This window comes from Rhyacophila brunnea, unplaced genomic scaffold (genome assembly GCF_057557595.1).
Source record: "Rhyacophila brunnea isolate RB1 unplaced genomic scaffold, BYU_Rbru_1.0 scaffold_1, whole genome shotgun sequence".
NCBI lineage: Eukaryota > Metazoa > Arthropoda > Insecta > Trichoptera > Rhyacophilidae > Rhyacophila > Rhyacophila brunnea.
In genome coordinates, this window is record NW_028232751.1 from 39,692,919 (window position 1) to 39,720,677 (window position 27,759).

At 33.4% G+C, this 27,759-nt stretch overlaps 1 protein-coding gene across 6 annotated transcripts in view; it reads right to left on the reverse strand.

Moving 5' to 3' along the window:
- LOC147079764 (cohesin subunit SA-1-like) overlaps positions 1–27,759 on the reverse strand; it is a 46,745-nt gene that overhangs the window by 10,823 nt on the left and 8,163 nt on the right. For 3 of the 6 annotated variants that reach the window (XM_085944013.1, XM_085944019.1, XM_085944037.1), the window contains exons 5-21: positions 14,267–14,437; positions 13,925–14,129; positions 13,144–13,369; positions 12,510–12,633; positions 11,919–12,097; positions 10,818–10,899; positions 10,586–10,723; positions 8,824–9,075; positions 8,012–8,167; positions 7,573–7,785; positions 6,555–6,713; positions 6,285–6,473; positions 5,614–5,782; positions 3,805–3,926; positions 2,703–2,876; positions 1,692–1,933; positions 895–1,055 (exon numbers count right to left, since the gene is read on the reverse strand). In XM_085944013.1, coding sequence (XP_085800139.1) covers positions 895–1,055; positions 1,692–1,933; positions 2,703–2,876; positions 3,805–3,926; positions 5,614–5,782; positions 6,285–6,473; positions 6,555–6,713; positions 7,573–7,785; positions 8,012–8,167; positions 8,824–9,075; positions 10,586–10,723; positions 10,818–10,899; positions 11,919–12,097; positions 12,510–12,633; positions 13,144–13,369; positions 13,925–14,129; positions 14,267–14,437 — 2,962 coding nt within the window. Of the gene's footprint in view, positions 1–894; positions 1,056–1,691; positions 1,934–2,702; positions 2,877–3,804; positions 3,936–5,613; positions 5,783–6,284; positions 6,474–6,554; positions 6,714–7,572; positions 7,786–8,011; positions 8,168–8,823; positions 9,076–10,585; positions 10,724–10,817; positions 10,900–11,918; positions 12,098–12,509; positions 12,634–13,143; positions 13,370–13,924; positions 14,130–14,266; positions 14,438–27,759 lie in introns of all 6 variants that reach the window. The other 3 variants (XM_085944001.1, XM_085944008.1, XM_085944028.1) reach the window with 1 other exon arrangement.

A 27,759-nucleotide genomic window follows, 5' to 3' on the forward strand; every position in this document is an offset into this window, starting at 1 on the left:
AAATAAGTCTCAAAGCACTAAATCATTTATAATAATATTTATATTCATGTATTTTTTCACCATCTTACCAAAAGTACAGTGGCATCCATTGTTAGTTCAAAAATTACAAAACCCATTTTGTAATCTGATATATGAATCATAAAACAACTAAAAGAAATATCAGAATTTAAAATGTGTCATAAAAATAATGTTTTATTATTTTTATGACCCTCTTTGGTCTCAAGTTCGACAGCAGAGCAATTATGACTTGTGAGTTATTAGGGTATGGCATAATTATAAACAATGCCGACACTAAAATAAATGTTACTCACCACCCAACACACAGTGAATATAAAGCTTCGTCTACATGAACGAAATATGACGGGAAAAAATTTGGAATAAATCGTAAATTTGGTTCCAAACTTTCGGCCGATGGATCGGCCCAGATGGAGTTTTCGCATAGGTATGGTGGGCCGAAATATCGGCCCCGTGGGAGTAAAAGGGTTAATATTACATATTTTGAGAAATGAATCTCCATTGTGAAATGAATTACAGTAAATTTATTCATTATTATTAGTAACCTGTTTTCAGCTCACTTTCATATATTTTTGTGGTTCTTTCTATATAGAAAAAGTTTTCACACATGTCTATGATTTTTATAAATTAAAATGGCGTTTACATGGTCGACTGAACTCCATTATCATTCTTTGAAATTTAAATGTTTTGTTAGTTCTATGAACCAATCCAACATCCAATGAATATACTAAAAAAATTAAACAGTGATCATTAACGATCAGCTAATCATGTGGAAAAAGAGGTTACTGTGTTAACAAATCTACTTTGGTCCTTGTACACGATGGTGGTCTAAGCACAAAATTAGAAAAACTTGTTGACGTTCAAACAATCAACACTCACCGTGGTCCTTACGTTTCCTAGTATACACTCGTTTGGATGGTTGAGGTTGAGTCTCGGCTTCCCCATGCACGAGAGAATTTCTATAGAGAAATAGCGGTTGCCAGTCTTCGCCTCGCGATGAAGGCATTCCTGCTGCGATTCTTTGGTCCAATAATTTTAATCTGCAAAAAGAAGTCCACTTAATATTGAAATCCCAGGAAAATAAACAAATAAGTGTAATCAGGGTTTTGGTTGTGATTTTCGCGGAGTATAGCATATCCTCATTAACCATCAAAACCGCTGTCCTGACAACTTTGTTAAAATATATTTTTTAATATTTTCTGTTCATTTATATTAGATTTGGCAATGTTTTTCTTTGTTTAGACATTATTTGAACGGGTGTAAACAAAAAAAATCGTAAAAATAAAAACTAAAAATGTCAGCAACAAATGACTGTATCATTCAAGCCGAAATGCAAAATGACAAACAATAACCATCGCCAATTGGCCAAAATAAAAGATCGTCCACCAATCACATTGTGTAACCTTTCTTTGCTTAGTTTAATGATTGCCATGCATTTAATTACATATAAGTAAATTTAATTTTTATTATTGTCCAAAACTTCTTGATGTATATGTACATAGCACCTATATTTGAAAAACAATAATTCAATTGAATTCAGAAGGCTAGCATTAAAAATATGACAACATGGTACTAATACGGCCATACTTATTATAAGGGGTTAATCCGATCATCGGTGAGTTTTGATTGGCAATAATGACACAAAAGAGGGGTGATTGAATTGAATTCATTCTTACACAACTCGTTTATCCTGCTTGAGGAGTTTGTTGGTGAACTCGGTGAGGATCTCCAAGAACATGAGGTGGGGCGGTGGAGAGGAGAGGTCCATCCCAGGCGTCATGCTGCCATCCTCTGTGCCATTTGCGCCTCCCCACTCCTGGACAGCAAACGTTATCCCCGCTCGGTGAAGTGCCGTTATTGCTTCTCTGTTCTTCAGAGCGTTCAAGCCAAACGACAAGGCGAACCGCTTCGCCAATTCCTTAAAGAAATTAGAACATTTTGGATCAAAATCTCCCATAAGTTATATCTTCCTCTTTGTAGATTTGAGCCATAACAACACATTATTGTGGAACAAATTAACCTTGAAATTGCGCAGATTGCGATTACTACTGTGTACGAATTACATAGGATAAATTTAATTATTTTCTGACTATTCTTGCAAGACGCATATTTCATCATTTTCTCTCGCTCAGCGTCGCTCTAACTACGTCATATTTTCTGTCAAAACAATTGAACTTCACGCTTATATGGTATGTTTGTAGTACACAGATGTTGTATGTTTTGAGAAATGAATTAATCAAAACAAATACAAACTCGTCTCGACTGCAATATGTAAAATTTGTCGATGTGATTTTGTTGGCATTCACAGAACACATGTAACTTAATCTATAGCATCAACACAACACTGATGATTGAAAAAAACTCACTACCACACATACCTAGAGTCCATACTATTTATAATACACCGATCACTTTTCAAGCTGGTATAAATGATTGCCTCATGCATGACTATGAGATCACGAAAGATCTTAAATAAAATTCATAATCAAATAACATTTCAGGTTAACAAATATTATTGGAACACTATGCATTGGTATATTTCAAATTGATAATAATTAATGTATTGCTCAGTTCACATATTTGAATAAAACAGTATCTTGCAGACAAGCTTATCGCGTATATTAACTCAATGTCAGTAAAAAGTGGATTTACAACCACATTAATAGAGCGACATGTTCTTAACTTACCTTCAAATCAATGAATTCCTGCATGTTCCGTGTGACTCTGCCATCGCAAAGGGGTAACATGTCAGTGAATAGACTCTGCATACTTAGAACCATGGTCAGCGCACAGTTCAGCTTATTTTGTTCACGTGCTTCACGTAGCGTCGCTTTGATAATATCTCCATAGTCATTGTAGCACTAGAAATAAACACAATTAATAATTAGTTTGAGATAATAAATGTATTCATATAGGATTACAATATCATTGTAGTTATGAAAATGAAGACATTGGATATGTGTTTCACGAACAGATAATATGCGTTATGTCCTTCGCTGTTAGAATCAGTAATGGAGTTTGCATTCGCAGTTGGAACTACCCAAGGATATTTGACAACCATATAACGAGGCTTAATTTTAGTGTTTTTAAGTTGTTAAATTTCTAATAAAACAACTATCTTATGTAAATTGTATGTCATCAGTTTTCCCACCAGCATGGTATTTATGAGTGGTTATACATTATATTTGTAAATTCAGAAATATCATACGAGTTGCAGTTTTCCTAATAAGCTAGCTAGCTATTTGCATGTTTGGCTTTCTATGGTAAATCAGATTATGATTTTAAATTTTAGTATGCTTGTAAATTCTCAAACTAAAATTTAAAAACATTTCTGATTTACCACATAATACCAACCTTACAAATATCTGCACTGAGAATTGACGTTTTTAGACTTATCAACATATCATCGGTGTTTTGTAAAAAGGGCGAATTAACCAAAATGCTATTTTACAGGAGGATTTTTAACTTTTGACATTTATTTGTTTATTACTTGTGGATGATTATAAATATCTAACAAGTTTATAATAAAGCTTCGAAAGAATACTTTCATTATAATTAGGCATTCGTAAATAACATTTTAAAAGGCACAAATATGTCACATTCGCTTTTTATTCGTAATTTTAATTAATTTAATTTTAGTCGATTATCGTTTTTAAGTACTTTTCTGTGAAGATTTTCGGTCCCATGGAATTCGTACTAAGGAGGTTTTGCTGTAAGTACATAATTTTGGCATTTATATACTGGAGATCTGATAACAAGGACAATATCAATTACATATATTTCTCTTACCTTCACGTAATGCTTAAAGATATCAGCTGCCCGTTTCGTAGGGAGTACATTGTAAACAATAAGTCTACAATAACCATTTAAAAAGATCCTCCGCTTGTGAAGCTCTTCTATTGTTCTTTCATCTTGGCCATCTAAAATAATAATCAAAGTATAATGAAGGCCTTCTTAACGTTAAAATAAAATGTTATTAGACTTATGTATGTGAATATATTTTCAACTAAAGGCCATTCGACAAGCAAGTTATTTCTAGGGTTAATAATAATAATATACTGTATGTTAAGAAAGCAGCGAAATAAATGCAATTGCTCGGTTATTTATTTTAAAATAATAAAAGGTTATAATTATTGTATATTAATAATAATTGTAGTAGGTACATTTTGAAACTGTTTCAAGCATTTGTTTAAAAAAATACAGTCGAAATTGGTTATTACAACGAAGAAGGGACCGACTGAATTTGCTCATTATAAGCGTTACTCGTTATATCAGAGAATAGGTATTTTTAAATGAGCGGTCACATAACACAAAAAGTTGAAAATAAAAAATCTGAAAACCATCGTAAAAATCCCCGAAACAAGCATGGCATTCATAAACAACAAAAGAAGTTGTTTATTGTAATGAACGCTGGTAGGTACCTACTGACTTCACAAGCCTTGGATTTTTTACTTATTTCAACCATATTATGCGTGGATACTTTTTCAATATTGTCGGCGAAAACACCAATTAGGTAGGTACTTAGACACTTAAATAGTGTCATAAACGTAATGTGATCCCGGCGGCATCCTGTAGAAATTTTTTTAAACGATTCACCAATCCAATATCCTCGTTACAACAGTGAATAAATGTATGGAGAATATCATAAACTAAAATGTCAACAAATGTTTCCTCATTATATCCGAGATCTCACTATATCCGTGATTGTAATAACCGAGTTCGACTGTATATTTAATAAAAGCGCTTTACCACAAAAGAAACAAACCAATATTACAATAAAATAAAAGTTAGATTAAATATTCTGAGTGCGGCATGAGTATGTAGTTGTTTTGACACTGGGGAAAAATGTTAATATAAAACATAACGAAACACAAACAAACTGAAGAAAAATTAATGCAACCGGGCTAATTTTTCCTTAGTAATGATTGCTGATGTGTCGTGACAATCTCGTGTAATCCCGAACTGTCCCGAATGATTTTATAAAACTATTTTTCGAAAAAAAAGAAAAATTTTCCACAAAAAAACATATGCATTATTTAGAATGTACGAATCCGAAATGTACCGTTTATATTAACAACGTATCCGTATGCGCCAGTATATGGTTTAATCGGTTCACGGAAATATCTACCATCGTCTGGAGTTATTTTGGAATCGTGTTAAATTTTGCAGACGCTAATTAACATGGCCGTTAGTCATTACTAAGGGAAAATAAGCAACCTTAATTTGGCAATGTGAGATAGACCATAATAATGTTCTTACCCAAATCGGAGCAATGAGTAAGCGGTCACGTTTTTTAATTGGTGTGACATGGAAAACAAAAAACAACAACACAAAACATGAGCCGAATGCTTTCGTAAACTACCAACTATGTCACTATGTCACACTATTCCACATCATCATCATTGTATGTATGGGGCAGTATTCTGAATAATGCATATTATCTTTTGGCAGATTTTCGCTGAGGATCGATACTGAAGGCATTCTTCCAGAATAAGAGCCATCTCGACCGAAACATCAAATAATAATAGCGCTTACATAAGATAACTGTACTCTTAAAATAAATGCAGTAAGTGATTTATTGGATATTGAAAGACCTACCGTAGTTCTGTTGATCGAAAACAAAGTGCTGGACAAACAGATTCAGTAATTCACACGTTTCTGAGTCAGGTTCGTACACGAGAGACTGCATTTTTGTTTCATCTTTATGGCGAACAGTGTAAAGTTGATCCGAGAAATATATGAGAAGATCGCAAACAGAAATGTAAGCCTAGGAAAAATATAGTACACCATTAAAATAATAAAATTATAAGAGGATTCGTCCACTTAATAGTCAGTCCCTTATTTATAGTACGAAATCGTGGGTTGTGATCAAAGTTTGATGTATGCTTTATTTAAGTTTACAATGACAATATAATTACTACGGCGAGTCTGATCATGTACCTAGATCAATCGACCAACTCTCTTGACTCTTGGCTGAACACAGCAAATCCATTTTCAGAGGTCAGTTAAGCAAAATTATTGTACTGAACTAGACGATCTACATCGTAGACTGAGCCGTACTCAATGATAACCGGGTGTCAAGTAGTCCTTTACATAGCAAAACGGGTGACCCCTTCTTTGCCTCTGCCTGAACAAGTGCGCGAGAAAGTATTTGACTACCCACGCGCTATTATATTAAAATCACGGATATGACATCAACATTGAGAGAAACACATTAGCCACAATAAACAAATTTTGCACTCTGAAGAAAGTGTTAAAGTTAAACTTACTTCTTCTTTAAGTCCTTTATCAAAGCTTTTGGCAATAATATTTTTACATTGTTCAATGTAACTATGGAGTCGATCTCTAAGAATCTCAACACTGGTAGTAATGTCCATGCCGGCTAGCATTTCATCTTCCAAGTCGATCAAGCCCCACGTGATTGAAGAGAAGCAGCATTTGATACAATACATGAGAGCCTGAAAAAATCAATGTTTCGATTATTTTTTTACCTTGTCTTGAGATCGGAATACTTTCATACTAACAGAAATATTCCATACCTGATTGGGAAGATCGGACGGTTCTATGCATTTGGGTAAATCGTGAAATATTGAATCCCATATATTTGTGTTGTTTAGATTGTGGCAGATGTACATTATGGAAATTTTCTTTAGAGAGTTCGTTACGCTGAAAGTTTCGTCAGCCTCTGACTCCTCCCCCTAAAGTAAAAAAAAACACATAAAATCACTATAAAAATACGACAAACCTATTTTTAAAAGTCCTAACTGCATTATATGTCACATAGATTCCCCCGATTATACATCAGTAAAGTCAGATATTTTCAGAACTGTTGAGTGTTGTAGAACAACACTATTAATTACATAAAACATTGTGATTGCAGGCATTAAACTATATTTCTACAATGGTCAGATGTCGAACTATCAAAGATCAGACAATCGGGAATCTCTTTTATTTCAATCAAGAAAATGCTTAACGAATTGGAATAAATGATGCTGGCGACGACTGCTGAGAGGATTCTGGACAAAGTGCAAAGCCAATACTATTTGCCTTCATACTGCAGGAGCTGAACATCAGTGAGACTGTCCTCGGTGTGCCTGTGTTGTATACACGATTCTTCAGACACAGTTCACTGAGCCACAGAAAACCTTGAATAGTTAATTGTTTTTGGCACGGTGTCAAGTAGGAGGCAGAGGGCGATCGCCGATTAGGTAGCCTATAAATAGCATCAGCTGTAAGGCTTGTTGACGATAGAGAAAGGCAGAGAAAACTAAAACTGAATTCCACAGTGTCCATTCCAGAGTAATCACGATCCAGTCATGAGTGACTACACAGAAGAAGATGAAATATGCATCTTTCAACAAAGATTATATTGACTGATTATAACATTTTGGTACCTTGGGAAATACTGTCTTAGGATCAAAAGATAAGTGTGCTAAATATTACAGTCTCTTTGAGTTGAGATCTAATTTCTCTTAATATAATAGATTGGTTAAGAATGGAAAAAAATTCAACTGTTTAGAGAGAAAATATTTACACTATTGTAGATAAAGCACTTACGTCTTCCATGAGAATCCACCAATCGTCAATGCCTTCTTTGTATTGGTTGACGCACATGTCTGTGATGGTGGACCGTGCAGCATTGCAGCGCGTGTAAATCGCCGTGCCTTCCGTGCAGAGGATTTCCAATGTCTTCCCACAATTCTCCAACACCTCATTTTCAGTTTGACAAGAGACAATGTCTTTTAATTTGTTCAGCAAGGCTGTCAAATTCTGTAAATAAAATCTCCATTATTATCTCAAGACATTGACTGCTGACTAGATAATTAGTAATTAATTACCACATTTAAATAGCATGCTAATTACATCTAATGGCCACCTGATCATTACGCGCTAGCGTCGAATGAGTTAATACTTTGGACGCTGAAGACGCACCTTACTAAATTACGAAAAATATGCGAAAACTATGTTAAAAAAGATATTAAAAAAAGAATCATACAGTTTCTTGATGAGAAGTAGTGTACACATCCAAGTCAAAATATTGAGGAATGGCGACGAGATTTGACAGTTTCTCAGCGTCAGCACCGTATTTCTCCAAAAGCGGCGGTAAGGTTTGTATGAAATGAGCTGTCAGTCGTTGTCTATCTTCAGAAACCTGAAACATTAAATTTGCATCTATGAGAATAACATATCGGATAGGTACGATATGATACAGAAGGCTGATATTTTTACGAGCCTCACAAAGAATTGTAGAATTCATGCTATCCACACAACATGTAGCACTAGTGAAAAAGAGTACCAACATACGTTAAGACTAAAATTTGTGGAGATCCGGATGTCACTTAGGAATCAAGGTAAGTGCCCATCAAGTAAGTGTTGATACCTTGATTCAATCCACAAAAGCCAGTCTTCAGTAGCATGAATACTATTTCATCGTAATTAGATAGTGCAGGTGGCTTAATTGGTACAGCACATTGGCCAGAATCTGATGGATGCAGGGTAAGTCCGGTCAAGATTTATTCTAATAGGTATGTTTCTGCGGTGTTTCAAATTATGGATGCTAAATATATAAGACACCCATGATAGCCAAACAGTTATATGCCGCCTTATAACGTGTGTCCAGGGTTTGAATTCAAGATCTGTCAAATTCACATGTCTTTTCTATGTGTGTTTGGACCGAGAGTATATATTCGGTCTAATGAATTTTTAATAACTCAAAAAATAACCATGAGAAATATTGAATTTTCGAATGGCTGGGTAAAATAAACTACATCACATGTAAAACCATCATTCAGAGAATTCGGCACAAACCTTGTTCTGTTCTTTATGTGAGTGGTGGCCCTGCTTTCTTTGGACGCCCCTGCCAAAGGGGAGCTCTCCCGTGGCGGCCTGTCTCGCGCAGCACACCATCAACTCGATGAGGGAAGACTCTTGCCGGTTGTCTAGTGCCTCTTCGCCTGCTCCCGCCTCTTCCAGGAGCAAATCTGTCATCGACTCCCAGTCTTTCATCATGGGATTGGATTCAATTAGAGAGTCCACTAAGTAGGCACCGTGTTCATGTAACTGAAATAACAAAATGTGCAATCTATTGAATCAGCACTCTATAATCACTGTTCTTGAGTTACTATAAGATGTAGAGTTCAAATTACTCAGTTTCAACATCAAGTTTTAATCGAGGGTTGACTACACGATGGTCTGGCCAAGTGAAGGATGCTACGGGGGCTTTTAATAACCTCAGCTATGCGGACAGCAGAATGCAGGGATCGTTAGAAAGACATATGTAACTAGGACATTTAAAAAGACAACAGTAGAGAATATGAAGATGAAATATTTAAACAGTATATCCCACCCTCGCAACTAAACTGCCACAATCCAAAAAACGTCAAACAGAGAAAATCAGCTTTGAAGTTTTTACCTTTCGCATTTTTGTACTGTGTTTTTGAAATATGTGTAGCTGTCAGTATATTAGCGATAATATATCAAATTATTCGACCATTCCCAGTGAATCATATTCCAGTAAACAACTTATCAGCGGATCGAATAGCGACATGAAATACGCTATCGCAATGGAAATGGATTCAAACATCTATTCCCATAATCTCATATTACATTACGACTGTAATAATATTATAACATTCACGGGTACTCGAATTTAATCTGCTGATTTCTGTAAGATAATTATGTACTAGAATATAATGTTATTGTTACTTTTGACTGTATAAATAACGAAGAATAGTTTATTCAAATGTCACTCGAAGATACGTAACTAGCCTGTTACCATCGCTGTCTCGATATCGCTTCGCTCAACATCTGATTGTACCGAGGTGCGGACCTCGGCTCCGTACCTATCATAAGTACTGTCATTGTAATCTGAACTGCTGTAACATCTATTGTACCGACCATTACGCTGCCAATAAAACTCGCTCCTGCATACGCCATTTACGACTTCATCATCATCATCCTACATCCCCCATATATGTTTAGATATTGTTGACTTGAATTTGATGACTTAGAGATATGAAATTTTCGGTACATATTATACTATGAACGATAGACAGACGTAGTAATTAACTCAAAACACGTAAATTTGGACTTGTGGCGGTTTAGTTGCGAGGGTGCGATATTATCTAGTGTGTCCACATCTGAATATGTGGTCCAGCGTTTAATAACGTTTGTATGTTGTTTTTTCAATGTATGCTTCGTTCATAGCAAAAACTCAATGGGTTAGGCAAATGGCTAACCACCATCCCTCATAAAAATCCTTAAACAACCTCCACTCTATGGAGGAGTAATCTGCAGTAGTGTTAATATAAAGTTTATATTATAAACCTTCATTTTACCAATTGTTAAACTCACAACTGTTTGCTTTGTGGTGATGATTAGCCAAATGATGCAGGTTTTTAATCATAGAAAAAAATACCGGAATTCGAAATTACGACATGACCCATGACGAAGAAATATGGTAATTTTTGCATATTTTTGTATGTTTCTCAAATTCTTTATACATAAACGAAAACATATTGAAGATAATAATTATATAATATAACATCTAATAGTAGATAAGTTTATTTACCTCAGATTCAATAAAGAACTGGACAAGATCTCTTATTAGCGGTGTATTAGGAAGCCGTCTTTTGCCTCTTTTTGTTCGAACACTCGGTGGGTCATCTTCTAGTCTGAATAATCTGACGTTCAGAAATTCGCCGGCCGCCTGAAATAATGCAATGTTGAGAAATGCTAACTTATAAACGGAGGAAGTCACAAACTTTTACTGTATAACGAAGAGCATCTTAATAACTCGTTACCTGGCCTACGGCTCGGTGAGATGAATAGACCAATTCACATACATGCTCACAGTCTTTGTCAGTCAAGATGTCATTATGAATTCTGAAAGAAGAAGAAACTATTAAGAGTTTGGAAAGTGATACACATTGAGTAATAAATGAGCCCAGCAAAGTCAGAATTATGTTAGATCTGCTTCAAAATTACAGCTGGGATTAAAATAACATAATACATACATAGATATAAATTTAAGTGGAGTAATTAATGAGTCGAGTGACGGACTCGAGATGAGTAGTGAGGAGTTATAGATTGTCTTCGCTATTTATTTAAACGAAATCAATACATTACAAGCAGAGTGTTGGAGCGGAGCTCGGAGCACGGAGCACTGGAGCAATGGGATTTTACCCAGAGCACGAGCACCGAAAATTTGTAGTGCTCCACTGCTCCGGATGTTTTTTTTTATTATTAAATTTTCATCCAAAAATCCAATGAATAGTATTTTGACTTAGCAACACTGGAATTATTTGAAATATGGCAACACTGCCGAGTGATAAATAGCTTTTTCGACAGAAGAGGCAAATAATGAGAGACGATTTGCTGTGGGAAATTTTGTTTAATAGAATTAACACAATGCTTACGGGCCCTTTTCATTAATTTTGTAATTAACGTGTTAATTTGCATTTGAAAAGCAATTAGCAAAAACACAATTTTGTGTGGCCCGTAAACAAATTGTTAATAATGAAAATGACAATTATTATTTAAAAACTACTTATTTTTTTAACATTTGTATACATATAATACCTACTTATTAAAACTTTTTACCCAGAGCGGAGCAGACCTTGGAGCGGAGTCGGAGCAAGTGTTAGGTCCCGGAGCGGAGCAACTCAAAAAAGGGTCCACTCCAACGCTCTGATTACAAGTCATTGTCGCAATTAAATAAATCATAATAGACACTGTTGATCTATGTTATGATTGAGGAAATCCTGACAATCGCTTCCGCCACTTTGATTTGTTTTGACAACAAAACATAAATATTGAAGTGTCACATTTGAAATGCTGAGTGGTATGATTGATCCACGTCTTAACTTGAAATTTGGTACAATCAATGAATTGTTTTTACTTACTTTAATATGCTTATGACTAGCTTGACAGCTTGTACAGCAACATCATATTCTTTGTCTAGTGTCATAAAAACGATGCGGTCCTTGTATTTGCTGGTGAACAGCTCCAGTTTTCCCTTCAGTTCTTCGCAACTATACAGAGGTTGCAACGCTTGCAAGCATTTCAGTCTCACCTCTCCCACCTGAAGCGAATATTTCATACGAAATGAAGATTTACTTTTCAAAGGCGAATATTTATATGACATGGAATGGCTGGGCGACAGTTCACTGAATGGCACAACCACACGCGTAAAATACAATATAAAATTATAGCGCAGAGCCACACCAGGCAGTCCATTTTATTGCCACGTGAGGCTCGTGCCACTTGAGAGTCAAGTTTTGGCAAAAAATCATTTTTTTTATTATTAATTATAAAATATATGCCGTTGATCTACTTTCCACAATATGTAATTGAAGGCAAATATATTAAGAAAAAATTTCTCTGGTGATGACATCGCATCTCAACTGTAGAGTGCGGTAGACATGCCACCCCACACCCTCTCCTGTGGGCTCTATGTAATATATTTCTCATTAAACATTTATGAAGAACCTTACTTTATCATCAAGGGTCCGTCCGATATATTTCAAATAGAGATCATCTAAAAAGTTTCCAGGGAATTTGTCCATCCAAACTCCAATCTCCGCCATCGTAATGGCACGTATCTCAGGTAACGTATCTCTAAAAATAAACATTGCAGATTCAAAAGGCTATGTATGAATTTGACATTAATACATTGGAAGCTAAAGATGCGCCTAGCGCGTAACAATTAGGAGGCCATTCGATATAATTAGCATGCTATTATAACATGCCTTCTTAAAATAAGTAATTTATGATGTTTTAAGAAAAGTCGGCCACAATTTATTTTCAATGACTGGCTCATGAAATAGAGTACTTTATTACGATTTATTGAATATTTTTATATGCCAAGACTCTGAAATGATTTCGAATTAAAGATATGGTTGTATATGAAAACAATGTTTAAGGGACTTTTTTTTCATGAAAATTTCGAACTATGGCAAATTTCGAATTATCCGTGTTCTTATTAACGGGGTTTTACTGTATAGCTTATACTGAAATTTTTTGAGTTAAGTAGAATATGGTGAGTACTGCATCGCTACAAATAGCGGTCATAGAATATATTATGAGAACCCATTAAAATACATTGTAACGAGTGAATCACATCATTACCTGTATCTGTGTACAAAGACTGACTTAAACATGACGGACAGCATATTTTTTATTTCGTCCATATACATTTCTATTTCTTGTTTCTTGTATCTTAACACCTCCAAGCGGTCACATGCTCTCTTGTCCCTGGCTTCATAACGCTCCGCTTCGTACTGCCTAAGGCAATTATCATAATTTACACTACCCAATAACGCGACGTCCACTAAAGCCGTCATTAACTTCATTACTGGAAAATAAAAAAAATTATTATCACCAAACGGTAGATGGAATTCTGAAGTAGTCATTCAAACTAGGACTAAAACATAGGGACACATCTTTTCTGATATCTGAGTGCATTAACTATATAGAAATAGAGTGATCACGTGGAAACAATGACAAAATCCCGATCGAAACAACCTTATTGTATTCTCGAGTAAAAACGTCTGCATCTTTACTGACATTTCTTTATTTTTGTGCTATGTTATTGACTGCAAATTAGGTTATGAGCTATCATAACAAGTGTTACCAATCCATTTTTCACTACTGACAACCCCACTTTTGAATATTATGTGAGCCATAAAATATTACCAGAATTTTTTTTTACGTTGCCGAAGGGCAAGTGATTTTTTTTAAATAAATTACTAACTAGAATAGATGATTTTATTTCTTGTACAATAGATATTCTGGTGCCATACGAGTTATGATGATTGGATACATCAATCAAACATGGGTTTTTTTTATAAATATATTATACTTTTATTTCATCAATCTATATTTAGAATTATTTATTGGAGAAACCTACTAGCTAATGTGGCAGTGTGTCTAAAGGCTCGGACTTGTGAATCGGAGAGACCGGTGAGGAGCGATATGATGTTGTCCATCAAGAATTCGTCGTAGATGATAGAGTGCTGACACAACTTCACCAGAGTCTGCACAAAGTCACAAAAGTTTGTGCGGAATTTCTTCCACGCCTGCCCGTTCATGATGAGAGGGTATTCACTGCTTTCCTAATAAAACATAAAGCAGTATAAATAAATCTTGAAAGTGTCCCCCGACTATATTGATCACCGCTGAACAGAAATTGTACATCAAAATAATATAATGAACACAACATGTCATAATTATTAAGATTGCAATGTCTTACCTGATCAAACTCCTCAGTCATTTTTCTGATAATCATGACGTGTTCCATTTCAGCCATTTCGGGTGTGATGTGTCCCTTACATCCGGATGCGTTAATAAAGAACTGCATAAGTTGTACGAACGCCGCCTCCTGGTTTGATTTGTAGCTTTCAATCCAATTGTCAACAATTGTCTGAAATTATAGTAAAAAAATGTTTTACAAATTTCCCTGGTAAAATTATAAATTTCGAATTCAGAGAATATGGTACTTCTGCCCATATTACATAGAGCATAATATAGGTACATATGTACACTGAATAACATCAAAATACAGTATAACCTCATTTTTACGTGCCCGAAATTCACGTTTTCCCGGCAATTGCGTGTAATTTTTTCAGTCCCGATGTATTTCAGTACGTTTAATACCTGCATTTACATTTTTCTTTCCCGCAATTTACATCGGAAATATTCAAAATATGCGAGTTACGCGCGCTTGACAATGATTGGGTCGAGACATTCGAACGGCGTAAGGTGTTTGAAGGGAAAGCTCTGTGTCTTTAGAACGGCGCCCGGTGATTGGTCTTTACATAACAAAAAAAACAAAAATGCAACAAACTATAGATCTACCATCGTAAGTTGGCAGCCGGTCGAATTTGAAAGTAAAATTGTCTATCAAGGATAAATTTGTCACAAACACCATTTAATTTTACAACATGTTTCTCGAATTATGGATTGCGCTTGCGTTCACTTAGCTCTCATGGCGTCAAAATATCAAAAACACATTATATTTAGTGTTGATAAATAAAATATACCTATTAAAAAAAGAGATCAACAAGTAAAAAAAGCTTTTTCTTTTTAAATAAGGAATGTACCTGATACATAATTTTATATTTGATATAGTATTTTATAATCGAATGAGTGCTTGTTGCTAATTTAGGTAGGTACGCTGTTATTCTTGCTCGCAAGATTTTTATTGTTTGTACATTTGAAACTTGCACCCACGATGGCCGCGTGGCTTAAGCTCCGGTCTATAGTGTCGAGGGTCCCGGGTTCGAATCCTGGGTCTGGCAAAGTAAACATATTGTTTTTCAATTTGTGTATGAGTCAAGAGTATGGACCTAATAGGTTGAGCAAGTGGCTGACATCCGTTTCTCGTAAAAAAAAACTGTTAATACAAACCTCCTCTCTGTGGAGGCCCATATGATCCTATTAGGATCGGACATGGTCGAAAGAAGAAAGAAGACATTTGAAAACATAAAGAGCATTTTAGATTATTAATAAACGAATGTGACCTTTTAATATTTGACATTATTCGATAGCTACTTAGCACCAATTATTTGTTAAGTATTTAAAGTAAGCTATATTTTAATATAATCAACAACGAATTATGTCTCCACGAAGAAATGAATGCAGACGAAGCGCAACCTGAAAATAACTCCGGGCGATCGGGCGTTACAACAAATTTATTCCAGACTGAGTCAAATGTTTACATTGTGAAACGTCAGCGTGCAGAATTCGGGATATATATTGTGTTATTTAAAATACAGAAGAAATACGTATAGTGCATAATGGCAAGTAGTTCTAAAACAGTTCGTGGGAATGCCAGATCATTCTAAACTATGGCAATTCTGCGATGACGAAAAAGGACAAAAAGAATTGATTATTTATATCGATAATGGAATACAGCGGCCAGCTGCCATGACAGTTGAAGATTTATTTTCAGTGTTTTTTTTTTTAGTTTTGTTCAAAGTTATGATATAAATAAAAATTAATGTCGGATAGCAATATAAATGAATACTTACTTATTATTTGTGTATGTAAACGAATTTATAAAGAAATTTAGTATAATAATTAAACTGACATTTACAAGTTTGAATTCCATAATATGACCACGACTAGTTTTATTTTTACCGTAAATGGTCCTCAGAGTGACACAGAATCGGATGATAGTCTATCTGGAATTGAACCATTATAGTATCTAGTTATATAATTTCTACATTGTTTGTGTAATTTATAGTTATCGTGTTTCATTTAAAATTCCATTTATATTGATACTATTTTACAGTCTTTAGAGTTAATTTAATTTATTTTCGCTCTTTTTATTATATTTTTTTCCATGACTTAAATATACACAATACTACTTTATATTTTCCAATTTCTGATTTTTCCAACTATGTATTTCTTCCTCGTGGTTATAAAAAAAGTAACACGTTTTTATTTTGATTGTGTTAATTTTTTATTTTAATAATATTTGTACATAAACCTATTACCAATAAAAAATTATAAATTACCATTTTTTTGTTAGTTATGGCAACATTCTCAATGTCATACTAGCGCCCTCGCTGAAATGCCAATTTATGATGGTAGATCTATAATATACATGATTTTTTTTTATAAAAAATAAAAAAAATTTCAATAAAATTTTTGATTGAATGTTGTTTTTTAATAAAACGTTATTTTTTTAGAAACATAAAATTTAAATATTCTTTTTTTCAATACCCCCCTTTTAAATTTTCCCTCCAATTAGGTTTTTTTTCTTCAGTCCCTTAAGGTGATGTCTCTAGGTAAAGTTGTTATCGAAAAATAGCTAGAAAAGTTTATTAATCGGTAAATATATATCGTCACCGTTTTAGCAAAATCATCTATGTGTCACTTTTATCAAAAATGACTTTTAAATACCGAGTCATTCCTTATTTTTTTCTCTATAGGCCAGTAAAATGATCTATGTGTTGGGTAAACTCGCTCCGAAGTTATTTCAAAAAATAAAAAACAGCTATGTGTAAGGTTCAAAAACCACGATTCACAAAAACAACTATGTGTATATTATAGTAACATATAAGTAAGATGGTATTTTGATATCGAGAGTGTAATGTTTTTTTACAGTTTGGCTACACATTGTTTGTTTCTATGTTATATGCTATGCATTATGGTCTTGCACGACGGTTTGAAAGATGCTTTCTCAAAAAGAGAGACAGGAAATATTCAATAATTTCTGGAAGATGCTTACATGGTCAATAGGGTATAGGCGAGAATTAATTTAAAAGTTGGATAAACAACTACAAACGTCTCGATGACAGTGGCCAATTGAAAGCAACAATGACAGGTAATAAGAATCTGACTGAAGATAAATAATTGGTAGTGCAACCAAAAATCAAAACGGAGAGATTTGTGGAAAAATGTTACATTATGGTTGGATCTAATTCCAAAGTTCCCAGCCATTATTGCAGAGAAAATACCTCCAGGGTGTATGTGGAATCGTGTTTCCGATCCAAAATACAAATGCATGATGCATATAAAAAATGGTCTCTGGAAAATGGTCATAAAGCAGCAGAATATACTCCAGTATATTTAGCACCAAAAAATCAGTATCCACCAACCACGTAAAGATCAGTGTGCCATCACTGCCATCTGCTGTACTTATAAAATGAAGAATGTTTCAGAAATGGAATACAATAGCCACATTATTAAAAAAAAAAAAAAAGATGCTAGAAGACTAAAAAATGAAATGAAGGAGAGTACCAGAAGTATTACTGGACGGTTAGTAATCACAATGGATCTCCAAAGTGTGCTGCTATGTCCAAAACACAGGCACAAATGTATTATAAACAAAAGCTGCAACTACACAATTTCACCATATACATTCTTCATAATGTATCTTCTAATGAATTTGTCTCATCTCATCGAAAGCAGGACAATACAATGAAATAATTCTAATATCGGATGGGTGTGGATATCAAAACCGAAATAAATTATTCGCTACTGCTCTAAGTTATTTAGAGAGAAAAAACATCGAGATTCAACAGCTTTTTCTGGAAAAAGGCCACACCATGATAGAGGCTGATAGTGCACATGCCACCTAAGAAAAGTATTTTAAGCCTCCAATATATTCACCATCTGATTATATAGCACGTATGCGGCTAGCAAGACCAAAACAACCTTATAAAATTAATGTCATTGATTTTTAATTTTTAAGAATTATGGATAAGATTAAATCTGGATTAAGTTCATTAAGACCAGGAAAACGAATCGGAGATCCTGTTGTATATGATATTAAAATGTTACAGTATCTACCAGATGGAACAATCTTTTACAAACTCAACTTTATCAGTGCAACCGTTTGACTGCCTTTGTAATATATATAATGAATCATTGCCAATATCGCAGTCGAAATACATACATCTTCAGGAATTAAAAAGTGTAATAGAGAAAGATCACCACTATTTCTACGATAACCTAACATTTAAACCTGCTAATAGAAAGTAAACGAACTTATAAATATAATATCATCTCACTATTGCATTAATAATTAATAAAATGATATTGCAATTTATCACTAACGCACTATGTATATTTCAACTATTATTTATGTAACAGTTTTTCATGAATTTATTATTATTCACATTTTGATGAATAAATTAAACTATGTGTATTTACAAAACGGTCAAAACAACTTATGTGACATCACAAACTGTATTTTTATTATTTTTGTATTAAAAATAAAAGATTTTTGTAAACAAAATAATAATCTTAGACCATTTTCTGATTATAATAAAGCATTCTTCATAATTTTAATGTTTAAATGTAACATTATTTTTTTATTCAGTTTTATCCTTCTCCTGCACAATTTGAGAAAGTGCACATAGATGCTTTTGCTAAAACGGTGACGATATTCAAAAGTAATGAGAAAAATAAAATAAAAAATTAAGAAGTATCGTGGAGTTCTATATACCAAAAATACGTGTCAAATTCGGTACATTTCTATCGGGTGGTAAGGATGAATGACATAAGATTTATTATCAAAATTACGATAAAAATGTACGTAAATCTATTACCTAGGGAAACGCTAAACGAAAATTGGAATTTATTATATCCTTATATCTTTTTTTTCAAATTTAAAAAACATCGATTTTGAGGTTAGAAAGCATGCAATTAAAATCGAAAAATCTCGGTTTGTACGCAATAAATGAGAAAAAACGTTTAGCGTTTCTATTAAAAATATTATTTATTAATTTTTAGGGTATTTATTTAAATTGAATCTTGTATTTGTATATATTAACTAATCGATTGTAGTGATAATGGCCCAAATTGGCCCGAAATAACAACAGTTGTGCGTGAGGTGCTGCCAGCGCGGAAATAAATGGAACCCAAAATACACACATACATTGAAAATAAAAACACACTCACACATAGATAAGACGTATGACGAATAACATTTTTCCAAGGCAATGGACTATCATATATCAACCTCCACTTTTTGACATAGTGTTGTATAATTATTTCAGATATTTATTACTGTTTTGACGTATCTACCTTTTATAAAGCGATTTTAAAATACGTATAGTTTCATAATAATATAAAGAAAGCATACGAGCGAAAATGCCTCAGATACTTCTGATACACATCAAATTTATTCTTTGTCTAGTGACTGTACAATTTATCCCTATTTATGTTTAAGTGTTTAAAATGTTATAAGTAAATAAAATTCGTCTATTCATGCGGTAGTTGCAAAAAATTATGAACAATATACAATGTTAAAAATAATAAGAATTGTTAAAATTTCTAGTCACAATATTATTCAAAGACAAATTAACCCGATCCAAACAGTCTCGACAAACTTCCGCTTTACTAACTTTTGTTCTATAATATGTTTATCCTGGATACAGCGGCAAACACATTTTGAAAATAGCCGATATACTGGATTATTTGTTAGTTTGGGTTAGTTTAAGTTAGATTAGGTAATCCTAACAAATAATCCAGTATATAGGCTATTTTCAAAATGTGTTTGCCGCTGTATCCAGGATAACCGACTTGTACCCTAACTTTAATTACATACATACTATTATACTATATTTGGGCCATCAAACGTTCATTCCTGTCTACGGCCTTAAAATTATTATCTACGTGCCTATATAACTGTATGCCGTCCTGTCAAAAAGTGGAGGTTGATAATTTAGTATGTAGAAAATAGAAGTTATTATTAGTCTCCGTAAAATATAGGGTAAACAATTCAGTGAATGAACACATAAGAGGTGAATTTGAAAATAAATTTAATTAAAAACGATTAAATGAACTAAGAAAATTATAACAATAGGTAGGTACAATAAATTGTGTATAACCGTGGTATTACTAATTTTATGCCGTGATACTTTGATAGTTGAACTTTTCATAATATTTGGATCACTATTTAGTTGCTCATTTATCTGCTACATCATAAAGTCGTAAATATTGTTTTTTTTATGAAGCAATCATAAATACAAAAAATTAAGATCTACTTTTCAATCATAGTAGATACCTAGGAATATGGTATAGGTGTTGATAATTTTTAATTATTTATTCGAGATCTTCAGGGAATTACAAAAGTCCACACCTAGAAACCACTGGGCCAATAAGGTTTCTTTTTATATCTCCAAATCCATTTCACTTACACATTTATTTATAGGTAAAATAAATAAAACTATCTTTTATTTTATCTTGCACTGTTCTTTAAAATCGACATTAGATTTTTTCAAAGAAATAACGTTCTGTCTTTTTCTTAGAATATTATGTAATCAGTGGTGCACTTACTTCAAATTCTAAATTTTTTTCTTACGTTTTACAATTTTTTTTTTAATTTGTCCTTGGGTTTGCTTATCAAGATTTGTTCGCATGTTTATTTACGTTTTTTCTTACCTCCAACTTCTTTTTTATTCAATTCGTTTACGTCTTACTTTATTCTTATCTCAGATATAGTTAGTTAGTTAATACAAACCGTCCACTCTGTGGAGGCCCATATGAACCCATTAGGATCGGACATGGTTGAAACGAAATGAATTGGGATGTCTATATAATATCGACTATGTGAGCACCTTATTATCAAAAGATACCTAACGACCATTTTCGAGTTTTTTCAAATTTTGATGCCAAACTGTTCTCTATGGCAATACCTATAGAATAAATATTCATTCGCTTGCGTAACTGCTTTAAATACAGAGATAATTCATGTTGAAAATCATGTTCAGTATCAAATCGTGCTCAAATCCTTAATGGTTTAGTTTCAAAATAGACTCATATCCATACAACCAATGACATCCGAGATGAAAACCGCCATTTTGATTTTTCGTCCAATTAAGACCGTAGAAGGAAAGGTCACTGCCTTTAGTCTAACCTTCAGGATTGTTGTGACAGTAATTTTCTCCGTGTTTTCACTGAATTCTTATTACATTTTTGAGATTTTTAAGACTATGAGTGGTTCAGTGTGTTCAACAATTCTACTAGCACATATTGGTAAAGCTAGAAATCGCCAGAGGAATCCGGAAAGATGAAAGATGAAGTCGATTACAAAAAAATGACAGGCAAGTTATCTTGAAGTTTTAACCAACATGGGTGTATTCTTATTTGTATCAATTTATTTGATTTTATTTTACGTAATAAAATTTTTCTTTAAAAAATGCTTTCATTAAGTATATGAATATAATATTTGTATAGATAGATAATAAAATGTACCTTATCCGCATGTAAATGTACATTATATGAATATAATATTTGTATAGGAATAAGTACCTGCCTACTTTTTTTACAAATGAGAAAATCAGAAAACATTCTACCTACTAATTGAAAGTATGTATTACTAAATTCTCTTTACTAAATAAAATTGAATTTACTAAAAATAGAATGATGTTTGACAGTTAAACATAAACTAACAATAATGACGTGATACGATATTTTATGATTGACATTGATAAAAACAAACATAATATCCATTACCACACTTTATTCATGAATACTTATGACTCTTATGAATCTTATAATGATACTATCATACTATCTATCATACTTCTTATGAAATTTTATGATAGTCATTGATAAAAACAAACATATTCATTACCTACCGCACTGTATTCATGAATAGGTACTGTGGGTATTTATACCTAGTATTAATTGTTATTATTAAGTGTCAGGCTAGCTATCATTAGCTGCTGCGTCGTAAAGATATTTAGCCATATTAGTTTAAATACCATTGGTGAACACGTGTAAATAATAATATTTCGCAACCTAAAATAATCGGAATACATCGAAATTTTATACACATTATACCCACAATACATAATAATATAATATAGGTATAATAAAGTATAAATAATGGAATGTAATGTGTAAAATTTAATGTGATAACTGATAAGTGATAAGAAAAAAAAATATTTTTTAAAATTACGTTTACCCATTATTAGTTCTACAAAAAAATGGTTTTTGTCTCTCGTGTAAAATTTGCGCAATTCAAGATAAGTGTTAAGATTGCGCAATTATTACTGTTTGTATTTTTAAGGATTTCGGACTTCGGGATTCCGGCCATTTAGGATTTCGACCGTTCGGGATTTCAGCATTCGGGATTTCGGCATTCGGGATTTCGGCTTAAGGAATTAAGGCTTTCGGGATATCGGCCATTCGGGATTTCAGCATTCGGGATTTCGGCCTTTGGGATTTCGGCTTTCGGGATTTCGGCCATTCGGGATTTCGGCATTCGGGATTTCGGCCTTCGGGATTTCGGCTTTAGGAATTTAGGCTTTCGGGATTTCAGCCATTCGGGATTTCGGCCTTTCGGGATTTCAGTATTCGGGATTTCGGCCTTCGGGATTTCGGCTTTCGGGATTTCGGAATTTCGGCTTTTAGGATTTCGGCCTTTTGGGATTTCGGCCATACGGGATTTCAGCATTCAGGATTTCGGCTTTAGGGATTTAGGCTTTCGGGATTTCAGCCATTCGGGATTTCAGCATTCGGGATTTCGGCCTTCGGGATTTCGTCCGGCACCCGGTATATTGTATTATCGTTTTATATTGCAAGTATGTAATGAAGACGTATAGTGTAAAGTTTTAATGTCGAAATTATTTTTTTAATTATCACTAATATTAATTATTGTATTTCAACAATTTTAGTTAGGTTAGGTACATATCTCTAAATTTTACATTTTTCATTTATTTGCTAGTTTTAATCATTATATTACATATACTATAATCACTATTACTATATTGTATTATCGTTTTATATTGCAATTATGTAATGAAAACGTATAATTTAAGTTGTAATGTCGAAATTATTTTACGCCCAATATTCTTTTTTCTTTGATAAAATAATAATTTTCCAAAATAAATAATACAACACATCTTTCATTATTTCTTACTCCGTCATACACCCCTGGCATAAACTTTTATTCCAATCCACTTTATTTCCTTTCAAAAAAGCCTATATCCATATGATTGACTTTCAAAACCTACTCAAATCCGATGTTAAGTATCAAAACCTACCTAAGTGAATTCTTAAACACTAAATAACTTTTTAAATGTTGCTTTTACATTAGTAACCCGGCAGGTGACGTGTTATTATCTACTTCTTTATTCATTAATTTTATCTTTTCTTATATTTTGCAATAATTAAGCCCACAGCAGTTTTTTCGCTTTTGCCAACAATTGTGTTTGTGGAGTTAAGCAGGTTTTGATAATATACGCCTCATGTCATAATTATAACTACAGTCGAACTCGGTTATTACAATCTCGGACACAGCGAGATCTCGGATGTAATGAGGAAACAGTCGTTGACATTTGGTATATGATTTTCTCCATACATTTTTATTCACTGTTATAACGAGATACTTATCGGATATACCGAGCTAAAATACTGGTAATGTGTTGATCGTTTAAAGACATTTCGACCCTAAGCAATAAAATCCGATCGGACAGGATGCCGCCGGGGACAGATTACGTTTATGACACTAGTTAAGTGTCTAATTGTTGTTTTCGCCGACAATAAAAATACCTATTCTCTGATATAACGAGTACCGCTTATAACGAGCAAGTTCAGCCGGTCCAACCTTCCTAGTAATAACCAAGTACAACTGTATATTCCTTATTTTGTTTAATAATAATTCGAATGGCATTTGTTTTGCTATTCATTTCATATCATTCTTTTATTCCACCTCTAGTAGAAATTCGATGTAATTGTCAATTGTACAAGATTAAACTCAATCTTATAAACATTTCGCACCGTGAGTGTAAAACCATAGCAAGTGCAAATTTTTCAATTTCGAGATTTAAATGCAAAACAACTGCAAAAGTCATAAACTTGATATTGTAAAATTGAAGTTACTGCAAACTTAAAAATTTTCATTAAAAAAGACAGATATTTGGGTTTTACAATACAAAGATTTACTTCCATTGTTAATGTAAAACCATAGTATCTGCAAATGATTATCCATGACTAATTGTGAAACCCGAGCATCAGACGCATTCTTTTGGTGAATGCAATGTGGCATTGTTTTTATTATTGTGATAGCAGGCAATTATTGAAATGATTCAGTGTTAAGACTTTGATAACGCATCCAGACGTATTCTACAACACATTATTGTTTCCTTTGATTCAAGTAATGTAGTGCAGTGTATTTTGTTTTTATCAAATATGAGTTTAAGGATTCGAATGATGGTGGAGTTAGCTTTAAAAGCTGAAAAACTTCTAAAAAGGTAAGACTTTGTGATAAATATTATACTAAAATGATATACAAAACTAACCTTAATATTATTATTGTTATGAAACTTATTATTATCGACTTATCTTATGTACCTATGTATTTATTTTATGCACCTACAATAATAAACTCTTTCAATTAACAAAACAGTATATCAATCAGATCTATGATATTTTTGTTTTTGCAATGTTACAGATTTTCAAAAATGTGACAAGTACATTTCCTGATGCTGAAGAACCCATGTTGGATATAGATAAGGATGCTGCTGGTTTGCAAGAGGAACAATACCCATTATAATATAGGCTTTTTTCAACCAAACAAGGAACTATGTGACTTTTGTGAAAAATATAAAAATTGCAGTAGCGAAGAGAAAAATATAATTCAAGTTAAATAATATATAACATTCATCAAAAAAAATAGAGAATTATCGAGAACACAGAAGGCGAAAGACGAATAAAATAGTATGTTGCTATAATGTGCAGGCCGTATTATAAACACCAAATGCCCAGATATTATAAAAGGGAGCTTTCAACCTATAATTTTACCATCTTACACACATTAATAATAAAAATGGTTACTGTTTTGTTTAGCATGAAAGGACTACAAACAAAGGGGCCAATGCAATTGGTTCTTGTGTTGTAAAATTCCAAAAAAGACCAATCAATTGGGAAGGAAGTCATTTTTTATTCGGATAATTATGCCGGACAGAATAAAAATAAAATTATTACAGCAATGTATTTATACGCCGTCCAGAATTTTAATATCCCGAAAATCACACACAACTTTTTGGTCGTAGGATTCACCTTGAACGAGGGTGACTCTACAACACTCTTGCATAGAGAAACAAAAAAATAGTCTTGAAGTCAGGTCCAATTTATATACCAATACAGTGGATTCCAGTGATTCACTGGAAATTGGCACTGACGAGATTTTTGATTTTCACAAGTTAGCAAATGAAATGGGCAATAATTTTCAACTCAACGAAAATAGTAAAAAGGTTAGTTGGGTAGACATTTGCGTTATTGAAGTGAGGAAAAACAATCCTTATTGCCTGTTCTATAAAAATAAGTATGAAACAGAAGTGTTTGATGTAATAAATATTAAAAAACGTCAGGGCGGACGTCAATCAGTACAACCTCAACTACACAAAGCATTTATAAAACCACCTCGGATCTCCGAAGCAAAATTAAATGACTTGATTTCCCTATGTTCATCAAAAGTGATACCAGAAATACACCACAATTTTTATAAAAAAAACTTTCATCTACACATTTAAATACAGATTCAGATAATAATTGACGTCGATAAAATTAATTATAAAAACATTACAATTATTGTAATTTGCTATTTTTATTTTGGTTTAAAATTGTATGCATCTATTTTAATAAATTATAGTAAGTAAGCTTAACCTATTCCTCGCGCGCGTCATGTAGAGATGCCGGTGATCGCCGTATATGTGAGCCGCGAGCGTCGCCTAGAGGTGACAGTAAGTTTCTACTGCTGTATTTTCGTTATTTGGTAAGCAACAGAGACGAAATTTGTTTTACGAACTTGCTTCATTATTATTCTACTGACATCTGTTGATTTTTGTCATCCAAACATTATGAAATAGTTCGTAATATAGCAAAGACTCGACCCATATCGACTTCCTTCAAAATACAAATAATCAGTTTTGTCAATTCAAATATCTCCGCTAGTTGGTTGCGCAATATGCGCAGGCGTGTGATGTCATTTCCGACTTCGGCTTTGTTTGGAATAGTGCGGTGATACTATTTCAACAGTGTGTGTCTGGTTTCGTACGGTTATCGATACCATTCAGTTTCGGCATTTATAAAATTACTTTGAATACGCGATTCTGTGATTAAGTGTAATTATTTTAATCATAATATTGGAGATTTCATACATTTTACCCATTGAAATTAGTGGAAAATGTGTGTAAAAGTAGTATTTTAAATTTCAATAATATAATTTCGAGTTCACAGATTCTTCATATATATTTTTATATACATTTGTAATAGTGACAATAAGTTCGTGTAGGTACATTGTGTAGTGAAATATTTAAAGTTAATTTTTGTACATTGCGATCAAAATGTCTGCGCGTGATAGTGTATCCGATGAGGAAGCCCAAGAATCCATTGAATACTTGGATTCCGATTATGAAATGGAAACTGATGATGAAGGAGAAACAGGGCTGGCAGAACCACACAATATTGACGACCCTTCTGATGTTGACCATAATGTGGGAGAGGCTTCCACTTCCACCTCTGGACATGAAGCACCAGAGGCTTCCACTTCCACCTCTGGACATGAAGCACCAGAGGCTCCACGTCAACCGTGGACCGCGGGACCATTTGTGCCAATTGTGTATGACTTTGACAGTTTTAACACTGGTGTTAATCCAAGTGTAGGCTTGAATGAGAATTCAAGTGAAATGGAGTTTTTCACACACTTTTTAAATGAAGATATAATGGGTAAAATAGTGAACTTTACCAACGGCTATCACGATCATCTGACCAACACACAAGTCCACACACCTAACGCCCGAATTCATAACTGGTATGATACTTCCATAAGCGAATTGTACATATTTTACGCTGTTACCCTATTGATGACGAGAAACCGCCGTCTTACAATAGAGGAACACTGGAGTACCGACCCTTTGTTAAATGCAAAAATTTTTAGCCAAACGATGGTCAGAGATCGTTATGAGCTAATTTTGCAAATGCTTCACTACTCTGACAGTGAAACCCCTGCCGGTGATAGACTTTACAAAATTAGAACACTTCTCGACCACTGCAGAAATTTGTTCAAAGACTAGATGTTGCCGAATGAAAACCTCTGTATAGATGAAAGTATTATAGTATTTAAAGGACGACTTATATTTAAGCAGTTTATACCTTCAAAAAGACATAGGTTTGGGATTAAGTTATTTGTTATTTGTGATGTTGAAACTGGATATATTTTAGATTTTATAATTTATTGTGGCGACGGAACTGAAATTACCGATAGTGAAAAGTTGGGTG